General features: G+C 47.4%; 1 protein-coding gene across 2 annotated transcripts in view; it reads right to left on the reverse strand.

The window, feature by feature from the left end:
- The window catches only part of MCEE (methylmalonyl-CoA epimerase), a 46,526-nt gene extending 28,373 nt beyond the window's left edge, over positions 1 to 18,153 (reverse strand). The window contains exon 1 of one of the 2 annotated variants that reach the window (XM_063926241.1): positions 18,064 to 18,153. In XM_063926241.1, the coding sequence (XP_063782311.1) occupies positions 18,064 to 18,094 (31 nt within the window). In that variant the 5' untranslated portion in view covers positions 18,095 to 18,153. Of the gene's footprint in view, positions 1 to 18,054 lie in introns of both variants that reach the window. The other variant, XM_063926240.1, reaches the window with a different exon arrangement.
- Positions 18,154 to 25,350: the final 7,197 nt, after the last annotated feature.

Raw genomic sequence — 25,350 nt, forward strand, 5'->3', positions numbered from 1 at the left:
GGATGAGGTCATTCCTACGCTGATAGAGGCTAGGAAGGATGTGACGGCTCAACATTATCACCGTATATGGCGAAAATATGTGGCTTGGTGTGAGGCCAGGAATGCCCCTACGGAGGAATTCCAGCTGGGCCGTTTCCTTCACTTCCTACAGTCGGGAGTGACTTTGGGCCTTAAATTGGGTTCCATTAAGGTTCAGATTTCGGCCTTATCCATTTTCTTTCAAAAAGTACTGGCTTCTCTACCTGAAGTTCAGACATTTTGTAAAGGGAGTGCTGCATATTCAGCCCCCTTTTGTGCCTCCAGTGGCACCTTGGGATCTTAACGGGGTGTTGAGTTTCCTGAAATCACACTGGTTTGAACCACTCAAAACGGTGGAAGTAAAATATCTCACGTGGAAAGTGGTCATGCTATTAGCCTTGGCTTCGGCTAGGCGTGTGTCAGAGTTGGCGGCTTTGTCACATAAAAGCGCTTATCTGGTTTTCCATGCGGATAGAGCAGAATTGCGGACCCGCCCACAATTTCTGCCGAAAGTGGTTTCATCCTTTCATATAAACCAACCTATTGTGGTGCCTGTGGCTACTTCTGACTTGGCGGATTCCGAGTTACTGGATGTGGTCGGGGCTTTGAAGGTTTATGTAGCCAGAACGGCTAAGGCCAGGAAAACAGAGTCTTTGTTTATCCTGTATGCTTCCAACAAGCTTGGGGCGCATGCTTCAAAGCAAACTATTGCTCGTTGGATCTGTAACACGATTCTGCAGGCTCATTCTGCGGCTGGGTTGCCGCTGCCTAAATCAGTTAAGGCCCATTCCACAAGGAAGGCGGGCTCTTCTTGGGCGGCTGCCCGAGGGGTCTTGGCATTACAGCTTTGCCGAGCGGCTACTTGGTCAGGTTCAAACACCTTTGCAAAGTTCTACAAGTTTGATACCCTGGCTGAGGAGGACCTTGTGTTTGCTCATTCGGTGCTGCAGAGTCATCCGCACTCTCCCGCCCGTTTGGGAGCTTTGGTATAATCCCCATGGTCCTTACGGAGTCCCCAGCATCCACTAGGACGTTAGAGAAAATAAGATTTTACTTACCGGTAAATCTATTTCTCGTAGTCCGTAGTGGATGCTGGGCGCCCGTCCCAAGTGCGGACTTCTTCTGCAATACTTGTACATAGTTATTGCTTAAATAAGGGTTATGTTATAGTTGCATCAGAGTTTATCTGATGCTCTGTGATTGTTCATACTGTTAACTGGGTAAAGTTATCACAAGTTATACGGTGTGATTGGTGTGGCTGGTATGAGTCTTACCCTGGATTCCCAAAATCCTTTCCTTGTACTGTCAGCTCTTCCGGGCACAGTTTCTCTAACTGAGGTCTGGAGGAGGGACATAGAGGGAGGAGCCAGAGCACACCAGAATCTAAATTCTTTCTTAAAGTGCCCATGTCTCCTGCGGAGCCCGTCTATTCCCCATGGTCCTTACGGAGTCCCCAGCATCCACTACGGACTACGAGAAATAGATTTACCGGTAAGTAAAATCTTATTTTGTCTTATTATCCTCAGCACCTTCGGTATGAGAGGAAGAGGAGGGAATACATAGACCGACCGACACACCCACTGTGTCACCAGGGCGTCTACAGCTATCGCCCGAGGGTCTCTTGACCTGGCGCAACACCTCTGTAGCTCCCCGTTGAAGCGGGATGCCATCATGTCCACCTGTGGCAGTCCCCACTGACTTGTAATCTGTGCTAAGACTTCCTGATGAAGTACCCACTCTCCCGGGTGGAGGTCGTGTCTGCTGAGGAAGCCTGCTTCCCAGTATTCCACTCCCGGGATGAACACCGCTGACAGTGCGCCCACGTGATTCCCCGCCCAGCGAAGAACTCTGGTGGCTTCCGCCATCGCCACTCCGCTCCTCGTGCCACCTTGTCGGTCGACATGAGCCACTGCGGTTATGTTGTCTGACTGAATAAGAACCAGTTGGTCGCGAAGCAAGTTCTCCGCTTGACGCAGGGCGTTGTATACGGCCCCTATTTCCAGGATGTTGATGTGAAGGCAAGTCTCTTGACTTGACCACAGACCTTGGAAATCTCTTCCCTGTGTGACTGCTCCCCACCCTCGGAGGCTTGCATCCGTGGTCACCAGGACCCAGTCCTGAATGCCGAATCTGCGGCCCTCTAGAAGGTGAGCACTCTGCAGCCACCACAGAAGAGACACCCTGGCCCTGGGGGATAGGGTGATTAACCGATGCATCTGAAGATGTGATCCGGACCACATGTCCAGTACGTCCCATTGAAAGGTCCTCGCATGGAACCTGCCGAAGGGAACGGCCTCTATGATGCCACCATCTTTCCCAGGACTCGAGTGCAGCGATGCACTGACACCCGTTTTGGTTTTAATAGGTTCCTGACCAGTGTCATGAGTTCCTGAGCTTTCTCTATCGGGAGACAAACCCCCTTCTGGTCCGTGTCCAGATTCATGCCCAGGAAAGGCAGACTAGTCGTAGGAACCAACTGCGACTTTGGAATATTTAGAATCCAGCCGTGTTGCCGTAACACTTCCAGAGAAAGTGCCACGCTGATCAGCAACTGCTCTCTTGATCTCGCCTTTATGAGGAGATTGTCCAAGTATGGGATAATTGTGACCCCTTGCTTCCTCAGGAGTACCATCATTTCCGCCATCACCTTGGTAAATATTCTCGGTGCCGTGGAGAGACCAAACGGCAACGTCTGAAATTGGTAATGACAATCCTGTACCACAAATCTGAGGTATGCCTGATGAGGTGGATAAATGGGGACATGAAGGTATGCATCCTTTATGTCCAGAGACACCATAAAATCCCCCCCTTCCAGGCTTGCGATGACCGCTCTCAGCGATTCCATCTTGAACTTGAACCTTTTCAGGTATATGTTCAGGGGTTTTAAATTCAATATGGGTCTGACCGAACCGTCTGGTTTCGGGACTACAAACATGGTCGAATAATAACCCCTTCCCTGTTAAAGGAGGGGAACCTTGACCACCACCTGTTGAAGATACAATTTGTGAATTGCAGTTAACACTATTTCCCTCTCGTGGGGGGAAGCTGGTCGGGCCGATTTTGAGGTATCGGTGAGGGGGCATCTCTTCGACTTCCAGCTTGTATCCCTGAGACACCATTTTTATTGCCCAGGGATCCACCTGGAAGTGAACCCACTTGTGGCTGAAATTTCGAAGACGTGCCCCCACCAGGCCTAGTTCCGCATGTGAAGCCCCAGCGTCCTGCGGTGGATCTTGTAAAGGCCGGGGAGGACTTCTGTTCCTGGGAACTAGCTGTGTTGTGCAGCTTATTTCCTCTGCCCCTGCCTCTGGCAAGAAAGGACGCACCCCCCGGACTTTCTTGCTTTGTGATCGAAAGGACTGCATTTGATAATGTCGTGCTTTCTTAGGCTGTGCGGGAATATAAGGCAAAAGATCAGAATTACCAGCTATAGCTGTGGAGACCAGATCCGAGAGGCCTTCTCCACACAATTCCTCAGCCTTGTAAGGTAAACCTTGCATATGCCTCTTTTAGTCGGCATCACCTGTGCATGTTCCACAGGACACGTCTAGCAGAAATCGACATAGCGTTGACTCTAGAACCCAGTAGACTAATGTCTCTTTGGGCATGTTATATATATATATATATATATCCATAAAGGTGTCCGCACTCACGTCCAATATGTCATCGCCGTGGGGTGCTCCTCATGATAACCCCAAAGGAAAGGTTTCACATATACCATATACACATATACATACACACACATGTATATATATATATATATATATATATATATATATACACACACACACACACATATGTATACACATACTAGGGTCTCCATGTCCACGCTGCTACAGCGCTATAACCCCATGCCGACACAATCGCCGGTCTGAGTAGTGTACCAGCATGTGTGTAAATGGACTTCAAAGTACTTTTACTGCATGCTATCTGCAGGATCCCTGAGGATAGCTGTTAAGTCAGCGCTACCTTTTGGGTAAACGTGACAAGCTTTGTCCACCCAAGGGGAAGATTCCCATCGTACCCTGGCCCTAGTAGGGAAAGGATATTCCCTGAGAATCCTTTGTGGGAAGCTGCAGCTTCTTGTCTGGAGATTCCCGATCTTTTTCTTCATGAGAGGGAAATTTACCTCAGCTTTCTTCCCCTTAAACATGTGTACCCTTGTGTCAGGGACAGATGAGTCATCAGTGATATGCAAAAGATCTTTCATTACAATAATCATATATTGAATACTTTCCTGCCATTTTGGCTGTAACTTTGCATTATCGTAGTCGACACTGGAGTCAGACTCCGTGTCGATATCAGTGTCTATTATTTTGGATAGTGAGCGTTGTGAGACTCTGAATGTCTCTGCGACATAGGGACAGACATGGGTAGATTCCCTGTCTGTTCTCTAATCTTTTGTGCAATAAATTTACCTCAGCACTTAATTTCACATATCCAATCAGGTGTCGGCGTTGTCGACGGAGACACCACACACACACACACATTTGCTCCATCACCTCCTTAGGAGAGCCTTTTACCTCAGACATGTCGACACACACGTACCGACACACCACACACTCAGGGAATGCTCATCTGAAGATAATTCCCCCACAAGGCCCTTTGGAGAGACAGAGAGAGAGTATGCCAGCACACACCCCAGCGCTATATGACCCAGGAAAAAACACAGCAATTTAATGTTAACCCAGTAGCGCTGTTATTATCTGCGCCGAATTATGTGCCCCCACTCTTCTTTAAAACCCTCTCTTCTACCGTGGTATAAGCAGGGGAGAGACCGGGGAGCTTCCTCTCAGCGGTGCTGTGGAGAAAAAACATGGCGCTGGTGAGTGCTGAGGAAGAAGCCCCGCCCCCTCGACGGCGGGCTTCTGTCCCGCTTAAATATTAATTTTCTTGGCGGGGGCTCATACATATATACAGTGCCCAACTGTATATATGTTTACTTTTGCCAAAAGGAGGTCCAAATGCTGCCCAGGGCGCCCCCCCCCCCCCTGCACCCTTACAGTGACCGGAGTATGTGAGGTGTGTGGGAGCAATGACGCACAGCTGCAGTGCTGTGCGTTACCTCAGTGAAGAATGGAGTCTTCTGCCGCCGATTTCGAAGTCTTCTTGCTTCTCATACTCACCCGGCTTCTGTCTTCCGGCTCTGCGAGGGGGACGGTGACGCGGCTCTGGGATCGGATGGCGAGGGTGAGATCCTGCGTACCGATCCCTCTGGAGCTAATGGTATCCAGTAGCCTAAGAAGCAGGACCTAGCTTCAGAGAGTAGGGCTGCTTCTCTCCCCTCAGTCCCTCGATGCAGGGAGTCTGTTGCCAGCAGAGCTCCCTGAAAATAAAAACCTAACAAAATACTTTCTCTCAGCAAACTCAGGAGAGCTCACTGAAAAGCACCCAGCTCGCTCTGGGCACAGTATCAAACTGAGGTCTGGAGGAGGGGCATAGAGGGAGGAACCAGAGCACACCAGTACCTAAATTCTTTCTTAAAGTGCCCATGTCTCCTGCGGAGCCCGTCTATCCCCATGGTCCTTACGGAGTCCCCAGCATCCACTAGGATGTTAGAGAAAATTAAGAATGAGTTTACACAAAGCCTGAAGGTTTAGTTCCTGGTCAGCAGATCATAGTCAAAATACACACACACACTGGGCATAAGTAATTACAAAAGGGTCAAACCTAAGGCAGGCCTAAGCTATTTCAGGGGTCCACAACAGACCTGGGGGAGGAAACCGATAGGGCTTTTCAAGATTCACTCAGGGTTTAACAAAGGGTGCAAGTAACCAATCACAACGGTACGAAAGTATACGAGTCTCTTTGCCAAGGATAAGAGTCAGAATCGCTAGGCCACCTTGTCTTTTGCAGAGGGCCATACGGGGACGGGCGGTGACAGTGGACAACACTATCTTCCTAAGGGTTTCCAGAACAGCATATTAGTCAATTTTATTGACTAATTTAACTTGATCTAGTCCAGTGACAGATGTATTAGCCAATATATACTGTATGTTACTCTTAACTGATTGGTGAAAATAACTTAAAAGGAAGTTGCTTACCATAGTTTTGGGAGAGATATGCAAGAAAGAGTCAAAAGGTTGGAGAACATTAGATTGTAGTGCAACAAAGATATTGCTATGTTTCACATTAGGACTTTAAAACACACTTAAAACACATATTATAATTGGCTAATACTGTTACAGCAGCTGGTGTCCATTTTTTGTATTTAGTGAGATATGAACATGCCTCAAATGCATCTATTACACTTTAGACACGTCCAAACTGAAAGACTACTTTAACAGAAAGCTGTATTGTGTTCAGTTACCAACACACACCAACTAGTAGCCATGTTATTTGCTTAATAAAAACAGCTTTAAAATAACATGGAATAACACCACTATGGGGCATATTCAAATAGTTTTGAGATTTTTGGTATTGAATTGGGTGAGATTTTTTTTTTTTTAATATTATCGGCATATTTTTTGGGGGAGCACCATCAGAACAAGTCTAATTTTTCCTAAAATCATTATTTCTAGGGAAAATTGTCAGAACTTAGCCAATGACTAATGAAGTAATTGAAAGTTTACAATTACTTTAATTAGTCCATAATTACTTAAGCTGAGTACACATGGAAAGATGTGCACTACGATATCAGCCACATCTGGCTGGCTAGAATGAAAATCTGGTAATGGATGAGAGCAAACGACAATTGGCCATTGCTCTCATCCATTACCAGATTTTAATTCCAATCAGGCAGATCTGACATATCTTAGTGCAAATCTTGCCATGTGTACCCAGCTTTGACTTCTGCTGCGCTGTCCTCCTCCACAGACAAACATGCTGCAGTCTTTGTCGGTATTCTTCCAGAGCACCCAGGACTGGTCAGTGTGTGCTGCTAGTGTCTACAAGTGCGTGTGGGGTGCTGTCATTGTCTGTGTGTGCAGTGCGTGAGGGGTAACTGTGCAGTGAGGTACAGCCAGGTCTCATTAATTAGCACTGGCAGACTGCGTGGCGGGCTGTTTTAAAGAAAAAAAAATTCTTAGGGGATTTTGCCCACACAAAAAAAAGTGACTTTTTTTTTTCTTTTTTAAATACAGTGGGTATTAGAAGCACGATTATATGTAGTAATTTAAAATTGGGTGTAAAGTCTGCACTTTTTTTGTGGGCAAAATCCTGCAACCAATTGAAAAGTGCCTTCTTCCCTCATGTACTCTTCCTTTTCTCACAGTTGCCATTATCATCTCGCCTGTGCTTACAGTGGAGTGAAGTCATCTGCCACCATAAACTAGGGTAGAGGTTTCAGTCAGTGCTGAATTTGTTATGATTGTTTGTACACTGTCTAACGTGTCCACTTTGGTTTTGTTTTTATTGTAACGTTTTGCACTTTATTTCCTATTATGTTTGACCTATTTCTGTACATACACAATCAGGCGTCCTATAATTAGGAGTTAATAATTAAGAAATTGCATCTATGGGTTAGGGATAGGATAACAAGAGTCATGCTGTACATGCATAATCAGAATACACATTTAAATGTACAAAATGTGGTTGAACACTCAAATTAAACTCTACTTAGACAGGAATATCCTCCTTATATTCAGCGTCCACCTAAACAACATAGTGTTGGCTGTTTTAGCAGGGCGCCTGCCCGATTTTATTAAGGCAAATTCCGCCCTGCCCTTTCTGTGGCGCCCTGCTAAACAGCCTGCCCGCTTGCTGCTCCCAGTTTGTATAGATGCCGTGCGCATGCGCACAGCATCCATTCACGCTACGGGAGAGCACTTGGGGGAAGCCCAGCACCTCCGTAGGTGCTAGGCACACCCCCTTTAGTGATGCCGCCGGCCGCCCATGCCCCCTTTAGTGGCGCCGCCAGCTGCCCATGCCCCCTTTAGTGGCGCCGCCAGCTGCCTATGCCCCCTTTAGTGACGCCGCCAGCCGCCCACGCCCCCTTTAGTGACGCCGCCAGCCGCCCACGCCCCCTTTAGTGACGCCGCCATGCCGCCCACGCCCCCTTTAGTGCCGCCGCCGCCCGCCCACGCCCCCTTAAGTGACGCCGTCAGACGCGTGCACAAGTGCCCCCACAGACCGGCACCCTGCCCTCAAAAATTCCTAGGGGGAACACTACAACAGTTCATAAAATTGTACTCCAGGCTCTCCGACAGTTGATATAGTCGAATCTTCAGCAGCAGAGGTGGAACAGTAAGAGTCACAACATACCCTCTACCTTCCTAGTAAGGGAGTCACAAAATCCGCTGTTGGTGAGGCCTGTAGGAATTGCTGCACTAGGACTGATTGTGCAAAACAATTATTAAGAACAAGTAAGTTTGAAGAAGGATAAACTCTCATGGTGCCCACACACGGTGCGATTCTCGCATGCTATTTGATCTTTTTAGTTCAAATAGCATCGCGTCTAGTTCAAATCGCACCGTGTGTATTGTCCCTTGCGATGCGATGCACGCTCCAGTCTAGTCCATATCTCAAGGCAAAATAGTAAAATAGGCAGGTATTTTTGTACCACATCGCATATAGTACATTGTAGTGTATTCAAAATCGGATGTAGTTCAAATAGCATACCCCACTTTGTCCAAATCGCATAGCACACATTGTATAGCTAGCCTGGCCAACCTGTGGCTCTCCAGCTGTTGTAAAACTACAAGTCCCATCATGCTTTGCCACAGTTTTGCTATTAGGGAATTCTAAAACTGTGGCAGGGCATGCTGGGATAAGTAGTTTCACAACAGCAGGAGAGCCACAAGTTGGCCAGGCCTGTTGTATAGGCTCAAATCGCACCTAGCACAAATAGCACAGTGTGTGGGCCCCATGAGAAAGAAAGGAAGGTGCAATCACAAAGTATTTCTAAATATTGTTAACATAAAAAGTGCTACTGCATGTTATACTATGTTAGCAATTCCCAGTCAGTGTAATATACTGTAATATCCGCTTAGCTTAGTTATCACAATTCAGGGATAATTCTCTGCAGTATTCACAACAGTGTTAAACAACAAAATACTTTTGAATTATAAAGTGTATGGTTATTTATTCAAGATACTGGTTTTATAACAATATTTTATACATTAGTTTGTTACAAAAAAAAAATAAGATTTTAAACCTACCGGTAAATCTTTTTCTCGTAGTCCGTAGAGGATGCTGGGGACTCCGTAAGGACCAAGGGGATAGACGGGCTCCGCAGGAGACATGGGCACTTTAAGAAAGACTTTAGATCTGGTGTGCACTGGCTCCTCCCTCTATGCCCCTCCTCCAGACCTCAGTTAGAGAAACTGTGCCCAGAGGAGACGGACAGTACGAGGAAAGAATTTTTGTTAATCCAAGGGCAAGTTTCATACCAGCCACACCAATCACACCGTATAACTTGTGATATACTATCCAGTTAACAGTATGAAAACGACATAGCATCAGTCCAAGACCGATGAGATTATAACATAACCCTTATTTAAGCAATAACTATATACAAGTCTTGCAGAAGTAGTCCGCACTTGGGACGGGCGCCCAGCATCCTCTACGGACTACGAGAAATAGATTTACCGGTGAGTAAAATCTTATTTTCTCTGACGTCCTAAGTGGATGCTGGGGACTCCGTAAGGACCATGGGGATTATACCAAAGCTCCCAAAGGGGCAGGAGTGTGCGGATGACTCTGCAGCACCGAATGAGCAAACTCTAGGTCCTCCTCAGCCAGGGTATCAAACTTGTAGACTCTTACAAAAATGTTTTAACCCGACCAAGTAACAGCTCGGCAAAGTTGTAAAGCCGAGACCCCTCGGGCATCCGCCCAAGAAGAGACCACTTTTCTCGTGGAATGGGCTTTTACAGAATTAGGGTGCGGCAGTCCAGCCGCAGAATGTGCAAGTTGAATCGTGCTACAGATCCAGCGAGCAATCGTCTGCTTAGAAGCAGGAGCACCCAGCTTGTTGGGTGCATACAGGAGAAATAGCGAGTCAGTTTTCCTGACTCCAGCTGTCCTGGAAACATATACTTTTCAGGGCCCTGACTACATCCAGTAACTTGGAATCCTCCAAGTCCCAAGTAGCCGCAGGCACCACAATAGGTTGGTTCACATTAAAAAATTATACCACCTTAGGAAGGAATTGGGAACGAGTCCTCAATTCCGCCTTATCCATATAAAATACAGATAAGGGCTTTTGAATGACAAAGCCGCCAATTCTGATACACGCCTGGCCGACGCCAAGGCCCACAGAATGACCACTTTCCATGTGAGGTATTATAGCTCCACGGATTTAAGTGGCTCAACCCAATGCGACTTCAGGAAATCCAACACCACGTTGAGATCCCACGGTGCCACTGGAGGCACAAACGGGTGCTGACTATGCAGCACTCCCTTAACAAAAGTCTGAACTTCAGGCAGTGAAGCCAGTTCTATTTTGGTAGAAAATCGATAGAGCCGAAATCTGGACCTTAATGGAACCCAATTTTAGGCCCATAGTCACCTTTGACTGTAGGAAGTGCAGAAATCGACCTAGCTGAAATTTCTCCTTTGGGGCCTTCCTGGCCTCACAGTTTGCAACATATTTCCGCCATATGCAGTGATAATGGTTTGCGTTCACTTCTTTCCTAGCTTCAATTAGCGTAGGGATAACTTCCTCCGGAATTCCCTTTTCCTTCAGGATCCGGCGTTCAACCGCCATGCCGTCAACGCAGCCGCGGTACGTCTTGGAACAGACAGGCCCCCTGCTGCAGCAGGTCCTGTCTGAGCGGCAGAGGCCATGGGTCCTCTAAGATCATTTCTTGGAGTTCTGGTTACCAAGCTCTTCTTGGCCAACCCGGAACAATGAGTATAGTTCTTACTCCTCTCCTTATTATTCTCATTACCCTGGGTAAGAGAGGCAGAGAAGGGAACACATACACCGACTGGTACACCCACGGTGTTACCAGAGCGTCCACAGCTATCGCCTGAGGGTCCTTGACCTGGCGCAATATCTTTGTAACTTTTAGTTGAGGCGGGACGCCATCATGTCCACCTGTGGCCTTTCCCAACGGTGTACAATCATTTGGAAGACTTCTGGATGAAGTCCCCACTCTCCCGGGTGGAGGTTTCTTAGTTGTCCGCTCCGGGAATGAACACTGCTGACAGTGCCAACACATGATTTTCCGCCCATCGGAGAATCTTTGTGGCTTCTGCCATCGCCATCCTGCTTCTTGTGCCGCCCTGTCGGTTTACATGAGCGACCGCCGTGATGTTGTCTGACTGGATCAGCACCGGCCGGTGTTGAAGCAGGGGTCTAGCCTGACTTAGGGCATTGTAAATGGCCCTCAGTTCCAGAATATTTATGTGTAGGGAAGTCTCCTGACTTTTCCATAGCCTTGGAAGTTCCTTCCCTGTGTGACTGCCCCCCAGCCTCGAAGGCTGGCATCCGTGGTCACCAGGACCCAGTCCTGTATGCCGATCTGCGGCCCCCTAGAAGATGAGCACTCTGCAGCCACCACAACAGCGACACCCTGACCCTTGGAGACAGGGTTATCCGCCGATGCATCTGAAGATGCGACCCGGACCACTTGTCCAACAGATCCCACTGGAAAATCCTTGCATGGGACCTGGCGAATGGAATTTCTTCGTAAGAAGCTACCATCTTTCCCAGGGCTCGCGTGCATTGATGCACCGACACCTGTATACGTATTAGGAGGTCTCTGTCTAGAGACAACAACTCCTTGGACTTCTCCTCCGGGAGAAACCCTTTTTATCCTGTTCTGTGTCCAGAACCATACCCAGGAACAGTAGACGCGTCGTAGGAACCAGCTGCGACTTTGGAATATTCAGAATCCAGCCGTGCTGTTGTAGCACTTCCCGAGATAGTACTACTCCGACGAACAACTGCTCCCTGGACCTCGCCTTTATAAGGAGATCGTCCAAGTACGGGATAATTATTTCGGCCATTACCTTGGTAAATACCTCGGTGCCGGGGACAGACCAACGGCAACGTCTGGAATTGGTAATGACAATCCTGTACCACAATATTGAGGTACTCCTGGTGAAGAGGGTAAATAGGGACATGCAGGTAATCATCCTTGATGTCCAGTGATACCATGAAATTCTCCAGGCTTGCAATAATCGCCCTGAGCGATTCCATTTTGAACTTGAACCTTCGTATATAAGTGTTCAAGGCTTTCAATTTTAGAATGGGTCTCACCGAACCGTCTGGTTTCGGTACCACAACATTTTGGAATAGTAACCCCGGCCTTGTTGAAGGAGGGGTACCTTGCTTTCAACCTGCTGGAAGTACAGCTTGTGAATTGCCGCCAGTACTACCTTTCTCCGAGGGCAGCCGGCAAGGCTGATGTGAGGTAACGGCGAGGGGGAATCGCCTCGAACTCCAGCCTGTATCCCTGTAATACTATTTGCAGAACCTAGAGATCCACCTGTGGGCAAGCCCACTGGTCCCTGAAGTTCCCGAGACGCGCCCCTACCGCACCTGTCTCCACCTGTGAAGCCCCAGCGTCATGCGGTGGACTCAGAGGAAGCGGGGGAAGATTTTTGATCCTGGGAACTGGCTGCTGGTGCAGCTTTTTTCCTTCTTCCCTTGTCTCTGTGCAGAAAGGAAGCGCCTTTGACCCGCTTGCTTTTCTGAAGCCGAAAGGACTGTACCTGAAAATACGGTGCTTTCTTAGGCTGTGAAGAAACCTGAGGTAAAAAAATTTCTTCCCAGCTGTTGCTGTGGATACGAGGTCCCAGAGACCATCCCCAAACAATTCCTCACCCTTATAAGGCAGAATCTCCATGTGCCTTTTACAGGCAGCATCACCTGTCCACTGCCGGGTTTCTAATACCCTCCCGGCAGAATGGACATTGCATTAATTCTGGATGCCAGCCGGCAAATATCCCTCTGTGCATCCTTTATATATAAGACAACGTCTTAAATATGCTCAATGTTAGCAAAATATTATCCCTGTCTTAGCGTATTATTATTATCTGACAGGGTATCAGACCACGCTGCAGCAGCCCTATTTATGCTGAGGCAATTGCAGGTTGAGTGATTTTTCCCCAAATAGCTGCTTGTATACATATATTGCGCCTAAATTTAGTGCCCCCCCTCTCTTTTTAACCCTTTGAGCCTGAAAACTACAGGGGAGAGCCTGGGGAGCTGTCTTCCAGCTGCACTGTGAAGAGAAAATGGCGCCAGTGTGCTGAGGAAGAAGCCCCGCCCCTTTTTCAACTGACTTTCTCCCGCTTTTTCTGGAATACTGGCAGGGGTAATTTTACATCTATATAGCCTCTAGGACTATATATGATGTAGATTTGCCAGCCAAGGTGTCATATATTGCCCTCAGGGCGCCCCCCCCCAGCGCCCTGCACCCATCAGTGACCGGATTGTGAGGTGTACATGATGAGCAATGGCGCACAGCTGCAGTGCTGTGCGCTACCTTGGTGAAGACCGAAGTCTTCTGCCGCCGATTTTCCGGACTCTTCATGCTTCTGGCTCTGTAAGGGGGACGGCGGCGCGGCTCCGGGAACGAACACCAAGGTCGGGTCCTGCGGTCGATCCCTCTGGAGCTAATGGTGTCCAGTAGCCTAAGAAGCCCAAACTACCACCTGTTAGGTAGGTTCGCTTCTTCTCCCCTTAGTCCCTCGCTGCAGTGAGTCTGTTGCCAGCAGATCTCACTGTAAAATAAAAAACCTAAATATACTTTCTTTCTAGGAGCTCAGGAGAGCCCCTAGTGTGCATCCAGCTCAGCCGGGCACAAGAATCTAACTGAGGTCTGGAGGAGGGTCTTAGTGGGAGGAGCCAGTGCACACCAGGTAGTCCTAAAGTTTTCTTTAGTTGTGCCCAGTCTCCTGCGGAGCCGCTAATCCCCATGGTCCTTACGGAGTCCCAGCATCCACTTAGGACGTCAGAGAAATATTGTATTAAATTACCTTCAGGCTGTGTGTATAAGGTGTATATGAAACATAAATGAATTGTGTGAATGTACACACACTTTGTTTAATACACAAAGTTATTAAAATTATTGTATTAAATTACCATCAGGCTGTGTGTATAAGGTGTATATCAAACATAAATGTATTCTGTGCTTAGACTTGGGTCCCATCACCATGATATCTCATTATGGTATGCAATTATTCCAAAATACGGAAAAATCCGATATCCAAAATACCTCTGGTCCGAAGCGTTTTGGATAAGGGATACTCAACCTGTATAGGATATTCACAAGATTGTAGATTGTAAGCTCCACTGGGGCAGGGACTGATGTGAATGGCCAAATATTCTCTGTAAAGCGTTGCGGAACATGTGTGTGCTATATAAATAACTGGTAATAATAATAATAATTTACCTCCATGGCATGCAGTTTCTACCTGACCTTTAACCCTCAGTATTTCTAACTTGGTTTCTAGCACCAACAGTTCCACAATGGTACACTCTGTGTTTTTTCTCCATCCCTCATCTGTTCTCCCCGTTCACTATAAAACTCTTCACCTTATGCTTTCACCTTATGCTAATGGTGTATGCTGCAGCAGTTCTATACTCCACTATGTAAATAGTTGGCGTGTATTCATTATACAAATGCAGTGATCGCGCTAAGCCCCCCAAAAAGTGGGTCCCAGGGACCCCTCACTTTTAAAAATTGGGGTCCTGGCTGTCCTTTTTTGGGTTCCATCGGAATACAGGTTCTTATTAATCTTATTAATGATTCCAATATAAAAACACAGACTTCATTTTGACACTACAAAAGTGCTGCAAGTGGGAGGAGGGGGTGACAGTGCTGCTGGGCTGTGTAGCATACAGGACACTCTGCAACAGGGCTGTAAGTACACATTTTGGTGACCTTTCTCAGAAACTGAATTGGTTCTCCCGCTCCTACAATGTGAAGAGAGGACAGTGCGCGCCGCAAAAATTTAGGTTCATGTTTTCGTGGAGAAGGGGCATGGCCACATCACAGTAGTGCCGCTTGTACACACTGCACCAGGTAGGACCTCCCATACATGTTACACACATTGCGCCAGGTAGAGCACATTACACACATTGCGCCAGGTAGAGCACGTTACACACATTGCGCCAGGTAGAGCACGTTACACACATTGCGCCAGGTAGAGCACGTTACACACACTGTGCCAGGTAGAGCACGTTACACACACTGTGCCAGGTAGAGCACGTTACACACACTGCGCCAGGTAGAGCACGTTATACACACTGCGCCAGGTAGAGCACGTTATTCACAATGCACCAGGTAGAGCACGTTTCACACATTGCGCTAGGTAGAGCACGTTACACACATTGCGCCAGGTAGAGCACGTTACACACATTGCGCCAGGTAGAGCACATTATACAGATTGTGCCAGGTAGAGCACTTATACAAAATAATCCATCTTTCAGAAGATATGAGGTAGTAATGTACATTGATAATATGCTAATGCCATCATTCAATACAGTATGACTAAAATAACATAACAAAAGAAACTTAGATTTCTAGGTGACCAGTACTATTTTACATCGGTGATAGTTACGGTAAAGACACTACAACAGCAATGTTTGCAGGAACACAGTGTAATGTATAGGGATTTCATTTGTCACACAACACGTATTCTGCTCTCTCAGAACAACTTTAGCTAAGGCCACATAACAAGGAGGCCATGACCACAGAGCACACTGTCAGTCACAGAAGTCACGCAGCCAGGAGGATGCTATGAACGGTGCAGACCCCTCCAGGGATCCTGCACACAAACTTTGGAGGAAGGCACTGAGAGAGGGGTCCTGTGGGTAGGCAGAGGCTCGGCTGTCCCTGCATTACAGGACATCAGCCTCCGGATTTTTGTCTGGGCACAATAGCACATCCTCCAGCATCCTCCATCTGTCACCTGTAGTGCAGGTTCGGGCCAGGTGAAGCTGGGTCTCGCAGAGGAGCAGGTGCGCGGTGGTGTACGGGAGAAGCCTGAGACTACACTGCTGTGCCGCCTCCCACTGGCCGGTGCTGACCCTGCGCTGTGCTCTCCTCTTACCTTCAGCAGACCTCCTTCTTTCCATCCCCCTGACTGTACGGCGCTATGGAGTACTGGGCGGACGCCGCTCACACTGGGACCCGCTGGTGCTCAGGCCGGGCTGCCACGGGAGGAGCGCTGATAGCCGCCAGTGCCCGTTACCATGGAAACGTCCCGCCGCCGCTGCACAAACACATACAGACACGGTGCAGCCAGAAGGGGTGGGGCCGGCGAGGCTAAGTTGGGAGGCGCCGGCAGGAGAGGGGGCGGTGTGCGCGCGGAGCAGAGAGTGAGGGGAGGCGGGAGTGAATATACCCTCGATGGTCTCCTCCCATTCCAAGTTCCTACCTCTGCTGCCGTGAAGACAAAAATTCACTGACAGCGCAGGACAGCGCTGCTAAGTCAGAGCGCGTCTTGAGGGACCCTGCGGGTTTTTAACTGCGAGTCCCCACAATAAATAATTGGGTAAAATACACGCCATAACGCGTTTTTGCGATCACTGCAAATGTATATTTTGTTTAAAACCCAGAGTTTTCCAAACTCCGCCATTACAATCCAGTTTTAAGGATATCCATGCTTGAGCACAGGTGCTTAAACTGGTACTTCAGTTAATCTGATTTAACCATCTGGATTCAAGCATGGGTATTATTAATACCTGGACTGTTATAGGCCCTACACACTGGCCGATAATACTCAAAGATATGAACGATCTCGTTCATTAATGAACGAGATACCGTTCATATCTTTGAGTGTGGAGGCTCCAGCGATGAAAGATGCGCGGCCCCGCGCTCGTTCATCGCTGGTGCCCGTCGCCTGTGCATGCAGGCCAATATGGACGATCTCGTCCATATCTGCCTGCACTTCTATGGAGCCGGGTGGAGTTAAGAAACTTCCCTCCCCCGTCACCGCTCCCCCGCCGCCGGGTCGCTCGTCGGCGGATCGATCAGTGTGTAGGGCCCTTTAGTGTGCAATGAGGACTGAGGTTGTGCAAGTCTAAGCCCTCCACCAGTTTTACACACCAAAAACTCTTTTATGGTACAGTCTCTAAACACAATGCAAGCACTGTGGCTTAAGAACGGTTTATTTCTTAAGGCCCGTACACACTGGCCGATATATCGGCCGTTCTCTTGAGCGGCTGATATATCGCGGGTACGTTGGCCAGTGTGTACGGCCGATACGTCTGTGAACTCCGTCGTTCACAGACGTATCGCGTCGGCTCCGCACCACAGCCGACGGCCAACATGTGTGTGTGTACGGGCGGTCATGCTGAGGCGGCCAGCGGTGATTGACAGCTGAACTGGGCGGGTGTGTACACGCCCGCCCAGTTCATGACGTCAGTCCCCGACGGATCGGCCAGTGTGCATGCTCAACACACTGCCCGATCTGTCCATAGATATATTTGCCGATCAATTGATCGGCAGATATATCTTTCAGTGTGTACCCACCTTTAGGAGCATACTCTGAGCAGTGTATCCTAGGTCAGTGTTTCTCAAATTCAGTACTCATAGAAATCGAACAGTGCGGGATTCAGGACATCCTTGGAATTAATTAGTACCACATGTAGATTTATTGTGTTAATAAATTAAACAAATCTGTGATCCATCAAGATGATTCAGAGAACATGCACGGTTATGGTTCCTTGCATCTGAGAAACACGGTCCTAGGTTACTCACTCTAGGCTACTTTAGAACACTGCTGAGTTACCATGTACATATAAACATCTCAAGTCATAAAAAGAGGAGACTTTATTGAAACTACTCCCCCCCTCCCCCTTTATATAAGTTACAGAAATATTGGTAAAAAAAAAAAAAATAGTTGTAGTGTGTATCATAATTATACCAGAAAAAAAATACATAAGTACCACCACTTACAGGTGAGGCTAGATATAATTGTCTTTTAGCTCTTTAATAATATATAAATACTGTCCAGCAGGGATGTAATACATCGTGCTATAATAGATTTGCTGTCTTGCCTCTCATGTTGCAGACTCCATTAGGAAATTAGGAATACAGAGCGCAAACCAGCTGCAATACCACTGCACAAGCAGACACCAGACACACACCCTGCTGTGTAAGGGAATATAAGTAGAGGTCAGGCTACACAGACCTCCGTTACCTGCTGTCACCCTGAACATGGACGCCGCCATATTGTTTACGCTTCGTCAACAAAACTTTATTCCATCAGAAGCATTTACAGTCATTGTTAGGGAGCTACTCATCAACAGGCGCTTGCTAATTGGGCGACTTTCGGCTACGGCATTGGTCGCGTCACTGTACACGTGCGCTCATTCGGCGGCCATCTTTACTCAGGGCAATTGATGTGACGCGAGAAACAGACTGCATAAGTAGCTGCAGTAAATGCATTTGGGTTTCCGTTTTCTTCAGTACAAATCATTGCATTGAGTGTAAACCAATATAAATAGGATAGTTACAGTAGTGGAGGTGTTTTAAACAATACAGCTATGTACGCAATGTTTATATTATTTACAGTGTTTTGTGTGAAAACATTTCACGTCGTCAGTGCAAGGGAAATGGAAGATATGACTTAAAAATAAAAATTTGGGTTGGAAAAATATGAATAGTTCCTAGGATAATTGGGAAACACCACAGACTGACCTGTGTTCTGTGGTTAGAACCTGTGACACTAGTCTCTTCTGAGCAGTCAGAACTAATCAGGAGCCCAAGCTAAAGTTGGTCACAGAAAGCTTCATAGGAGCCCAATATTATCCAGCCCGTACATGGGAGTTTATAACGTTTATTAACATTAATGCATACCCTCCAACTGTACCTTTTTTTTTTTTTTTTTTTTTTTTATATAGGGTAGATTTATGGCTCTCCAAACTTTCATCGAAAGTATTGGAAAAGGGGCGTGTTCACGTCCCTTTACCCGTGGCCATGCCCCCTTTTGCAGTTGTACCGATTTTTACGTGCAAATTGTTGGAAGGTATGTTAATGTTCCTAGTATTTTGTACATGCTTTATAAATATTTATAAAAAAATAAAATCCCATATACGGGCTGGAGGGTATACAGTCTATAGATCTACACTAAAAGGTCTACAGTCAATAGGTCAATCACTAATGCTAGACATGCATTAGGTCAAAAGGTCAACATGGCCAAAATGTTAACATCTAAAGGTAGACAGTCCAACAGAGCAACATAGCAATGGTCAACACAAGTTTACCATCCATGTGGACGATTGGGAACAGGAACTGCGGAGCAAGGCATACTTACCTACCTGACCCTCTCCATAAGGGAGAAATGCTCTGTACCTGGACTTTCCTGGTAATGTATGATTGCCATCACCTGTGGTGAGCTAGTTAATTGATAAGAAAGGTGTTTCACCACAGGTGATGGCAATCATACATTACCAGGAAAGTCCAGGAACAGAGCATTTTCTCCCTCATGGAGAGGGTCAGATAGGCAAGTATGGAGCAAGGCATCGTGCCCGAATTGTGTTGACTTTTTTTTGTGTTTACCATTTTTATGTCAACCTTTTGACCCTTGTCGACTATTATCCTGTCAATCTTTTCTACTGTTTACCTATTCCATGTCTACCTTTAGACCCTGTCAACCTAATGCATGTCTACCATTAGTGGTCGACCTATTGACTGTAGATCTAATGATCCATACCCAGGCTGGATAACTGACACCGTGCTCCTAGAAACTTTCTGTGACATCACAAATCCTTAACAAACAAGTCTGCCAGATTTCTAACTTGAGCTCCTGATTATCTTTGACTGCTCAGAAGAGACTACATACATCTGTAAAGCTCCCAGAACATCTGTAAAACTTGCAAATTTGGGAAGTCCTCTGGGACAGGCAGTGCACCCTCCCACTACCTAGTTTATATTGATCTTCTCACAATTAAACACACAATGAGCTATAGTTAGCTGGCAGGTTGAAAATGTTACTTACACCCAGTATTAAATGGGTTTCTGTAAAACAGTTGAAGGAAAATAAATTTGTTCTCTCCGTCACATACATACACACAGTTTTACACCTCCCAGTCCTGAGATATTTGCATAAACACCTACACACAGGCAAAGCAATGTCTGCCATGATTTAAAGATGGCTGTCATTTCTAAAATTAAGTGTGCAAATTAAAAATACTATTACAAATAAAACGATTTGTGATTCTGAACTATTAGCATACAGGGGTAATAACGGATTTTTTTTTTCTTTTTAATAGATGATTGAGGAACTGGAAAATTCTAAAATTAGACCAATTAAAAAATAAGAATTTACTTACCGATAATTCTATTTCTCGGAGTCCGTAGTGGATGCTGGGGTTCCTGAAAGGACCATGGGGAACAGCGGCTCCGCAGGAGACAGGGCACAAAAAGTAAAGCTTTAGGATCAGGTGGTGTGCACTGGCTCCTCCCCCCACGACCCTCCTCCAAGCCTCAGTTAGGATACTGTGCCCGGACGAGCGTACACAATAAGGAAGGATTTTGAATCCCGGGTAAGACTCATACCAGCCACACCAATCACACTGTACAACCTGTGATCTGAACCCAGTTAACAGTATGATAACAGCGGAGCCTCTGAAAAGATGGCTCACAACAATAATAACCCGATTTTTGTAACTATGTACAAGTATTGCAGATAATCCGCACTTGGGATGGGCGCCCAGCATCCACTACGGACTCCGAGAAATAGAATTATCGGTAAGTAAATTCTTATTTTCTCTATCGTCCTAGTGGATGCTGGGGTTCCTGAAAGGACCATGGGGATTATACCAAAGCTCCCAAACGGGCGGGAGAGTGCGGATGACTCTGCAGCACCGAATGAGAGAACTCCAGGTCCTCCTTAGCCAGGGTATCAAATTTGTAGGATTTTACAAACGTGTTTGCCCCTGACTAAGTAGCCGCTCGGCAAAGTTGTAAAGCCGAGACCCCTCGGGCAGCCGCCCAAGATGAGCCCACCTTCCTTGTGGAATGGGCATTTACATATTTTGGCTGTGGCAGGCCTGCCACAGAATGTGCAAGCTGAATTGTATTACACATCCAACTAGCAATAGTCTGCTTAGAAGCAAGAGCACCCAGTTTGTTGGGTGCATACAGGATAACAGCAAGTCAGTTTTCCTGACTCCAGCCGTCCTGGAACCTATATTTTCAGGGCCCTGACAACATCTAGCAACTTGGAGTCCTCCAAGTCCTTAGTAGGCGCAAGGCACCACAATAAGCTGGTTCAGGTGAAACACTGACACCACCTTAGGGAGAGAACTGGGGACGAGTCCGCAGCTCTGCCCTGTCCGAATGGACAAACAGATATGGGCTTTTTTGAGAAAAAAACCACCAATTTGACACTCGCCTGGCCCAGGCCAGGGCCAAGAGCATGGTCACTTTTCATGTGAGATGCTTCAAATCCACAGATTTGACTGGTTTTAAACCAATGTGATTTGAGGAATCCCAGAACTACGTTGAGATCCCACAGTGCCACTGGAGGCACAAAAGGGGGTTGTATATGCAATACTCCCTTGACAAACTTCTGGACTTCAGGAACTGAAGCCAATTCTTTCTGGAAGAAAATCGACAGGGCCGAAATTTGAACCTTAATGGACCCCAATTTGAGGCCCATAGACACTCCTGTTTGCAGGAAATGCAGGAATCGACCGAGTTGAAATTTCATCGTGGGGCCTTCCTGGCCTCACACCACGCAACATATTTTCGCCCCATGTGGTGATAATGTTGTGCGGTCACCTCCTTCCTGGCTTTGACAGGGTAGGAATGACCTCATCCGGAATGCCTTTTTCCCTTAGGATCCGGCGTTCCACCGCCATGCCGTCAAACGCAGCTGCGGTAAGTCTTGGAACAGACATGGTACTTGCTGAAGCAAGTCCCTTCTTAGCGGCAGAGGCCATAAGTCCTCTGTGAGCATCTCTTGAAGTTCCGGGTACCAAGTCCTTCTTGGCCAATCCGGAGCCATGAGTATAGTTCTTACTCCTCTACGTCTTATAATTCTCAGTACCTTAGGTATGAGAAGCAGAGGAGGGAACACATACACCGACTGGTACACCCACGGTGTTACCAGAACGTCCACAGCTATTGCCTGAGGGTCTCTTGACCTGGCGCAATACCTGTCCCGTTTTTTGTTCAGACGGGACGCCATCATGTCCACCTTTGGTATTTCCCAACGGTTCACAATCATGTGGAAAAACTTCCCGATGAAGTTTCCACTCTCCCGGGTGGAGGTCGTGCCTGCTGAGGAAGTCTGCTTCCCAGTTTCCATTCCCGGAATGAAACACTGCTGACAGTGCTATCACATGATTTTCCGCCCAGCGAAAAGTCCTTGCAGTTTTTGCCATTGCCCTCCTGCTTCTTGTGCCGCCCTGTCTGTTTACGTGGGCGACTGCCGTGATGTTTTTCCCACTGGATCAATACCGGCTGACCTTGAAGCAGAGGTCTTGCTAAGCTTAGAGCATTATAAAATTACCCTTAGCTCCAGTATATTTATGTGGAGAAAAATCTCCAGACTTGATCACACTCCCTGGAAATTTTTTCCTTGTGTGACTGCTCCCCAGCCTCTCGGGCTGGCCTCCGTGGTCACCAGCATCCAATCCTGAATGCCGAATCTGCGGCCCTCTAGAAGATGAGCACTCTGTAACCACCACAGGAGAGACACCCTTGTCCTTGGATATAGGGTTATCAGCTGATGCATCTGAAGATGCGATCCGGACCATTTGTCCAGCAGATCCCACTGAAAAGTTCTTGCGTGAAATCTGCCGAATGGAATTGCTTCGTAGGAAGCCTCTTTTCCTGGTTTTAGGAGGTTCCTGACTAGCTCGGATAACTCCCTGGCTTTCTCTTCCGAGAGAAACACCTTTTTCTGGACTGTGTCCAGAATCATCCCTAGGCACAGCAGACGTGTCGTCGGGAACAGCTGCGATTTTGGAATATTTAGAATCCACCCGTGCTGTTGTAGCAGTATCCGAGATAGTGCTACTCCGACCTCCAACTGTTCCCTGGACTTTGCCCTTATCAGGAGATCGTCCAAGTAAGGGATAATTAAGACGCCTTTTCTTTGAAGAATCATCATTTCGGCCATTACCTTGGTAAAGACCCGGGGTGCCGTGGACAATCCAAACGGCAGCGTCTGAAACTGATAGTGACAGTTCTGTACCACGAACCTGAAGTACCCTTAGTGAGAAGGGCAAATTTGGGACATGGAGGTAAGCATCCCTGATGTCCCGGGACACTATATAGTCCCCTTCTTCCTGGTTCGTTATCACTGCTCTGAGTGACTCCATCTTGATTTGAACCTTTGTAAGTGTTCAAATTTTTTTTTAGATTTAGAATAGGTCTCACCTAGCCTTCTGGCTTCAGTACCACAATATAGTGTGGAATAATACCCCTTTCCTTGTTGTAGGAGGGGTAATTTGATTATCACCTGCTGGGAATACAGCTTGTGAATTGTTTCCCATACTGCCTCCTTGTCGGAGGGAGACCTTGGTAAAGCAGACTTCAGGAGCCTGCGAGGGGGAAACGTCTCGACATTCCAATCTGTACCCCTGGGATACTACTTGTAGGATCCAGGGGTCCTGTACGGTCCCAGCGTCATGCTGAGAGCTTGGCAGAAGCGGTGGAAGGCTTCTGTTCCTGGGAATGGGCTGCCTGCTGCAGTCTTCTTCCCTTTCCTCTATCCCTGGGCAGATATGACTCTTATAGGGACGAAAGGACTGAGGCTGAAAAGACGGTGTCTTTTTCTGCAGAGATGTGACTTAGGGTAAAAACGGTGGATTTTCCAGCAGTTGCCGTGGCCACCAGGTCCGATGGACCGACCCCAAATAACTCCTCTTCCTTTATACGGCAATACACCTTTGTGCCGTTTGGAATCTGCATCACCTGACCACTGTCGTGTCCATAAACATCTTGTGGCAGATATGGACATCGCACTTACTCTTGATGCCAGAGTGCAAATATCCCTCTGTGCATCTCGTATATATAGAAATGCATCCTTTAAATGCTCTATAGTCAATAAAATACTGTCCCTGTCAAGGGTATCAATATTTTTAGTCAGGGAATCCGACCAAGCCACCCCAGCTCTGCACATCCAGGCTGAGGCGATCGCTGGTCGCAGTATAACACCAGTATGTGTGTATATACTTTTTATGATATTTTCCAGCCTCCTGTCAGCTGGCTCCTTGAGGACGGCCCTATCTATAGACGGTACCGCCACTTGTTTTGATAAGCGTGTGAGCGCCTTATCCACCCTAAGGGGTGTTTCCCAACGCGCCCTAACTTCTGGCGGGAAAGGGTATACCGCCAATAATTTTCTATCGGGGGGAACCCACGCATCATCACACACTTCCTTTAATTTATCTGATTCAGGAAAAACTACAGGTAGTTTTTTTCACATCCCACATAATACCCTCTTTTGTGGTACTTGTAGTATCAGAAATATGTAACACCTCCTTCATTGCCCTTAACATGTAACGTGTGGCCCTAAAGGGAAATACGTTTGTTTCTTCACCGTCGACACTGAAATCAGTGTCCGTGTCTGTGTCTGTCGACCGACTGAGGTAAAAGGACGTTTTAACGCCCCTGACGGTGTTTGAGACGCCTGGACAGGTACTAATTTGTTTGCCAGCCGTCTCATGTCGCCAACCGACCTTGCAGCGTGTTGACATTATCACGTAATTCCATAAATAAGCCATCCATTCCGGTGTCGACTCCCTAGAGAGTGACATCACCATTACAGGCAATTTGCTCCGCCTCCTCACCAACATCGTCCTCATACATGTCGACACACACGTACCGACATATAGCACACACACACAGGGAATGCTCTGATAGAGGACAGGACCCCACTAGCCCCTTGGGGAGACAGAGGGAGAGTTTGCCAGCACACACCAAAGCGCTATATTTTACAGGGATAGCCTTATAATAAGTGCTCCCTTATAGCTGCTTTTATAAAATCACAATTTCGCCAAATTTTGCCCCCCCTCTCTTGATTTAACCCTGTTTCTGTAGTGCAGTGCAGGGGAGAGCCTGGGAGCCTTCCTGACCAGCGGAACTGTGTGAGGAAATGGCGCTGTGTGCTGAGGAGATAGGCCCCGCCCCCTTTTCGGCGGGCTCGTCTCCCGCTTAAAAATGGATTCTGGCAGGGGTTAAATATCTCCATATAGCCCCGGAGGCTATATGTGAGGTATTTTTTGCCAAAAAAAGGATTTTCATTGCTGCCCAGGGCGCCCCCCCCCAGCGCCCTGCACCCTCAGTGACTGCCGTGTGAAGTGTGCTGAGAGCAATGGCGCACAGCTGCAGTGCTGTGCGCTACCTTAAGAAGACTGAGGAGTCTTCTGCCGCCGATTCTGGACCTTCTTCTCTTTTCAGCATCTGCAAGGGGGCCGGCGGCGAGGCTCCGGTGACCATCCAGGCTGTACCTGTGATCATCTCTCTGGAG

The sequence above is a fragment of the Pseudophryne corroboree genome, chromosome 6, assembly GCF_028390025.1.
Source record: "Pseudophryne corroboree isolate aPseCor3 chromosome 6, aPseCor3.hap2, whole genome shotgun sequence".
NCBI classification, from domain to species: Eukaryota; Metazoa; Chordata; class Amphibia; order Anura; family Myobatrachidae; genus Pseudophryne; species Pseudophryne corroboree.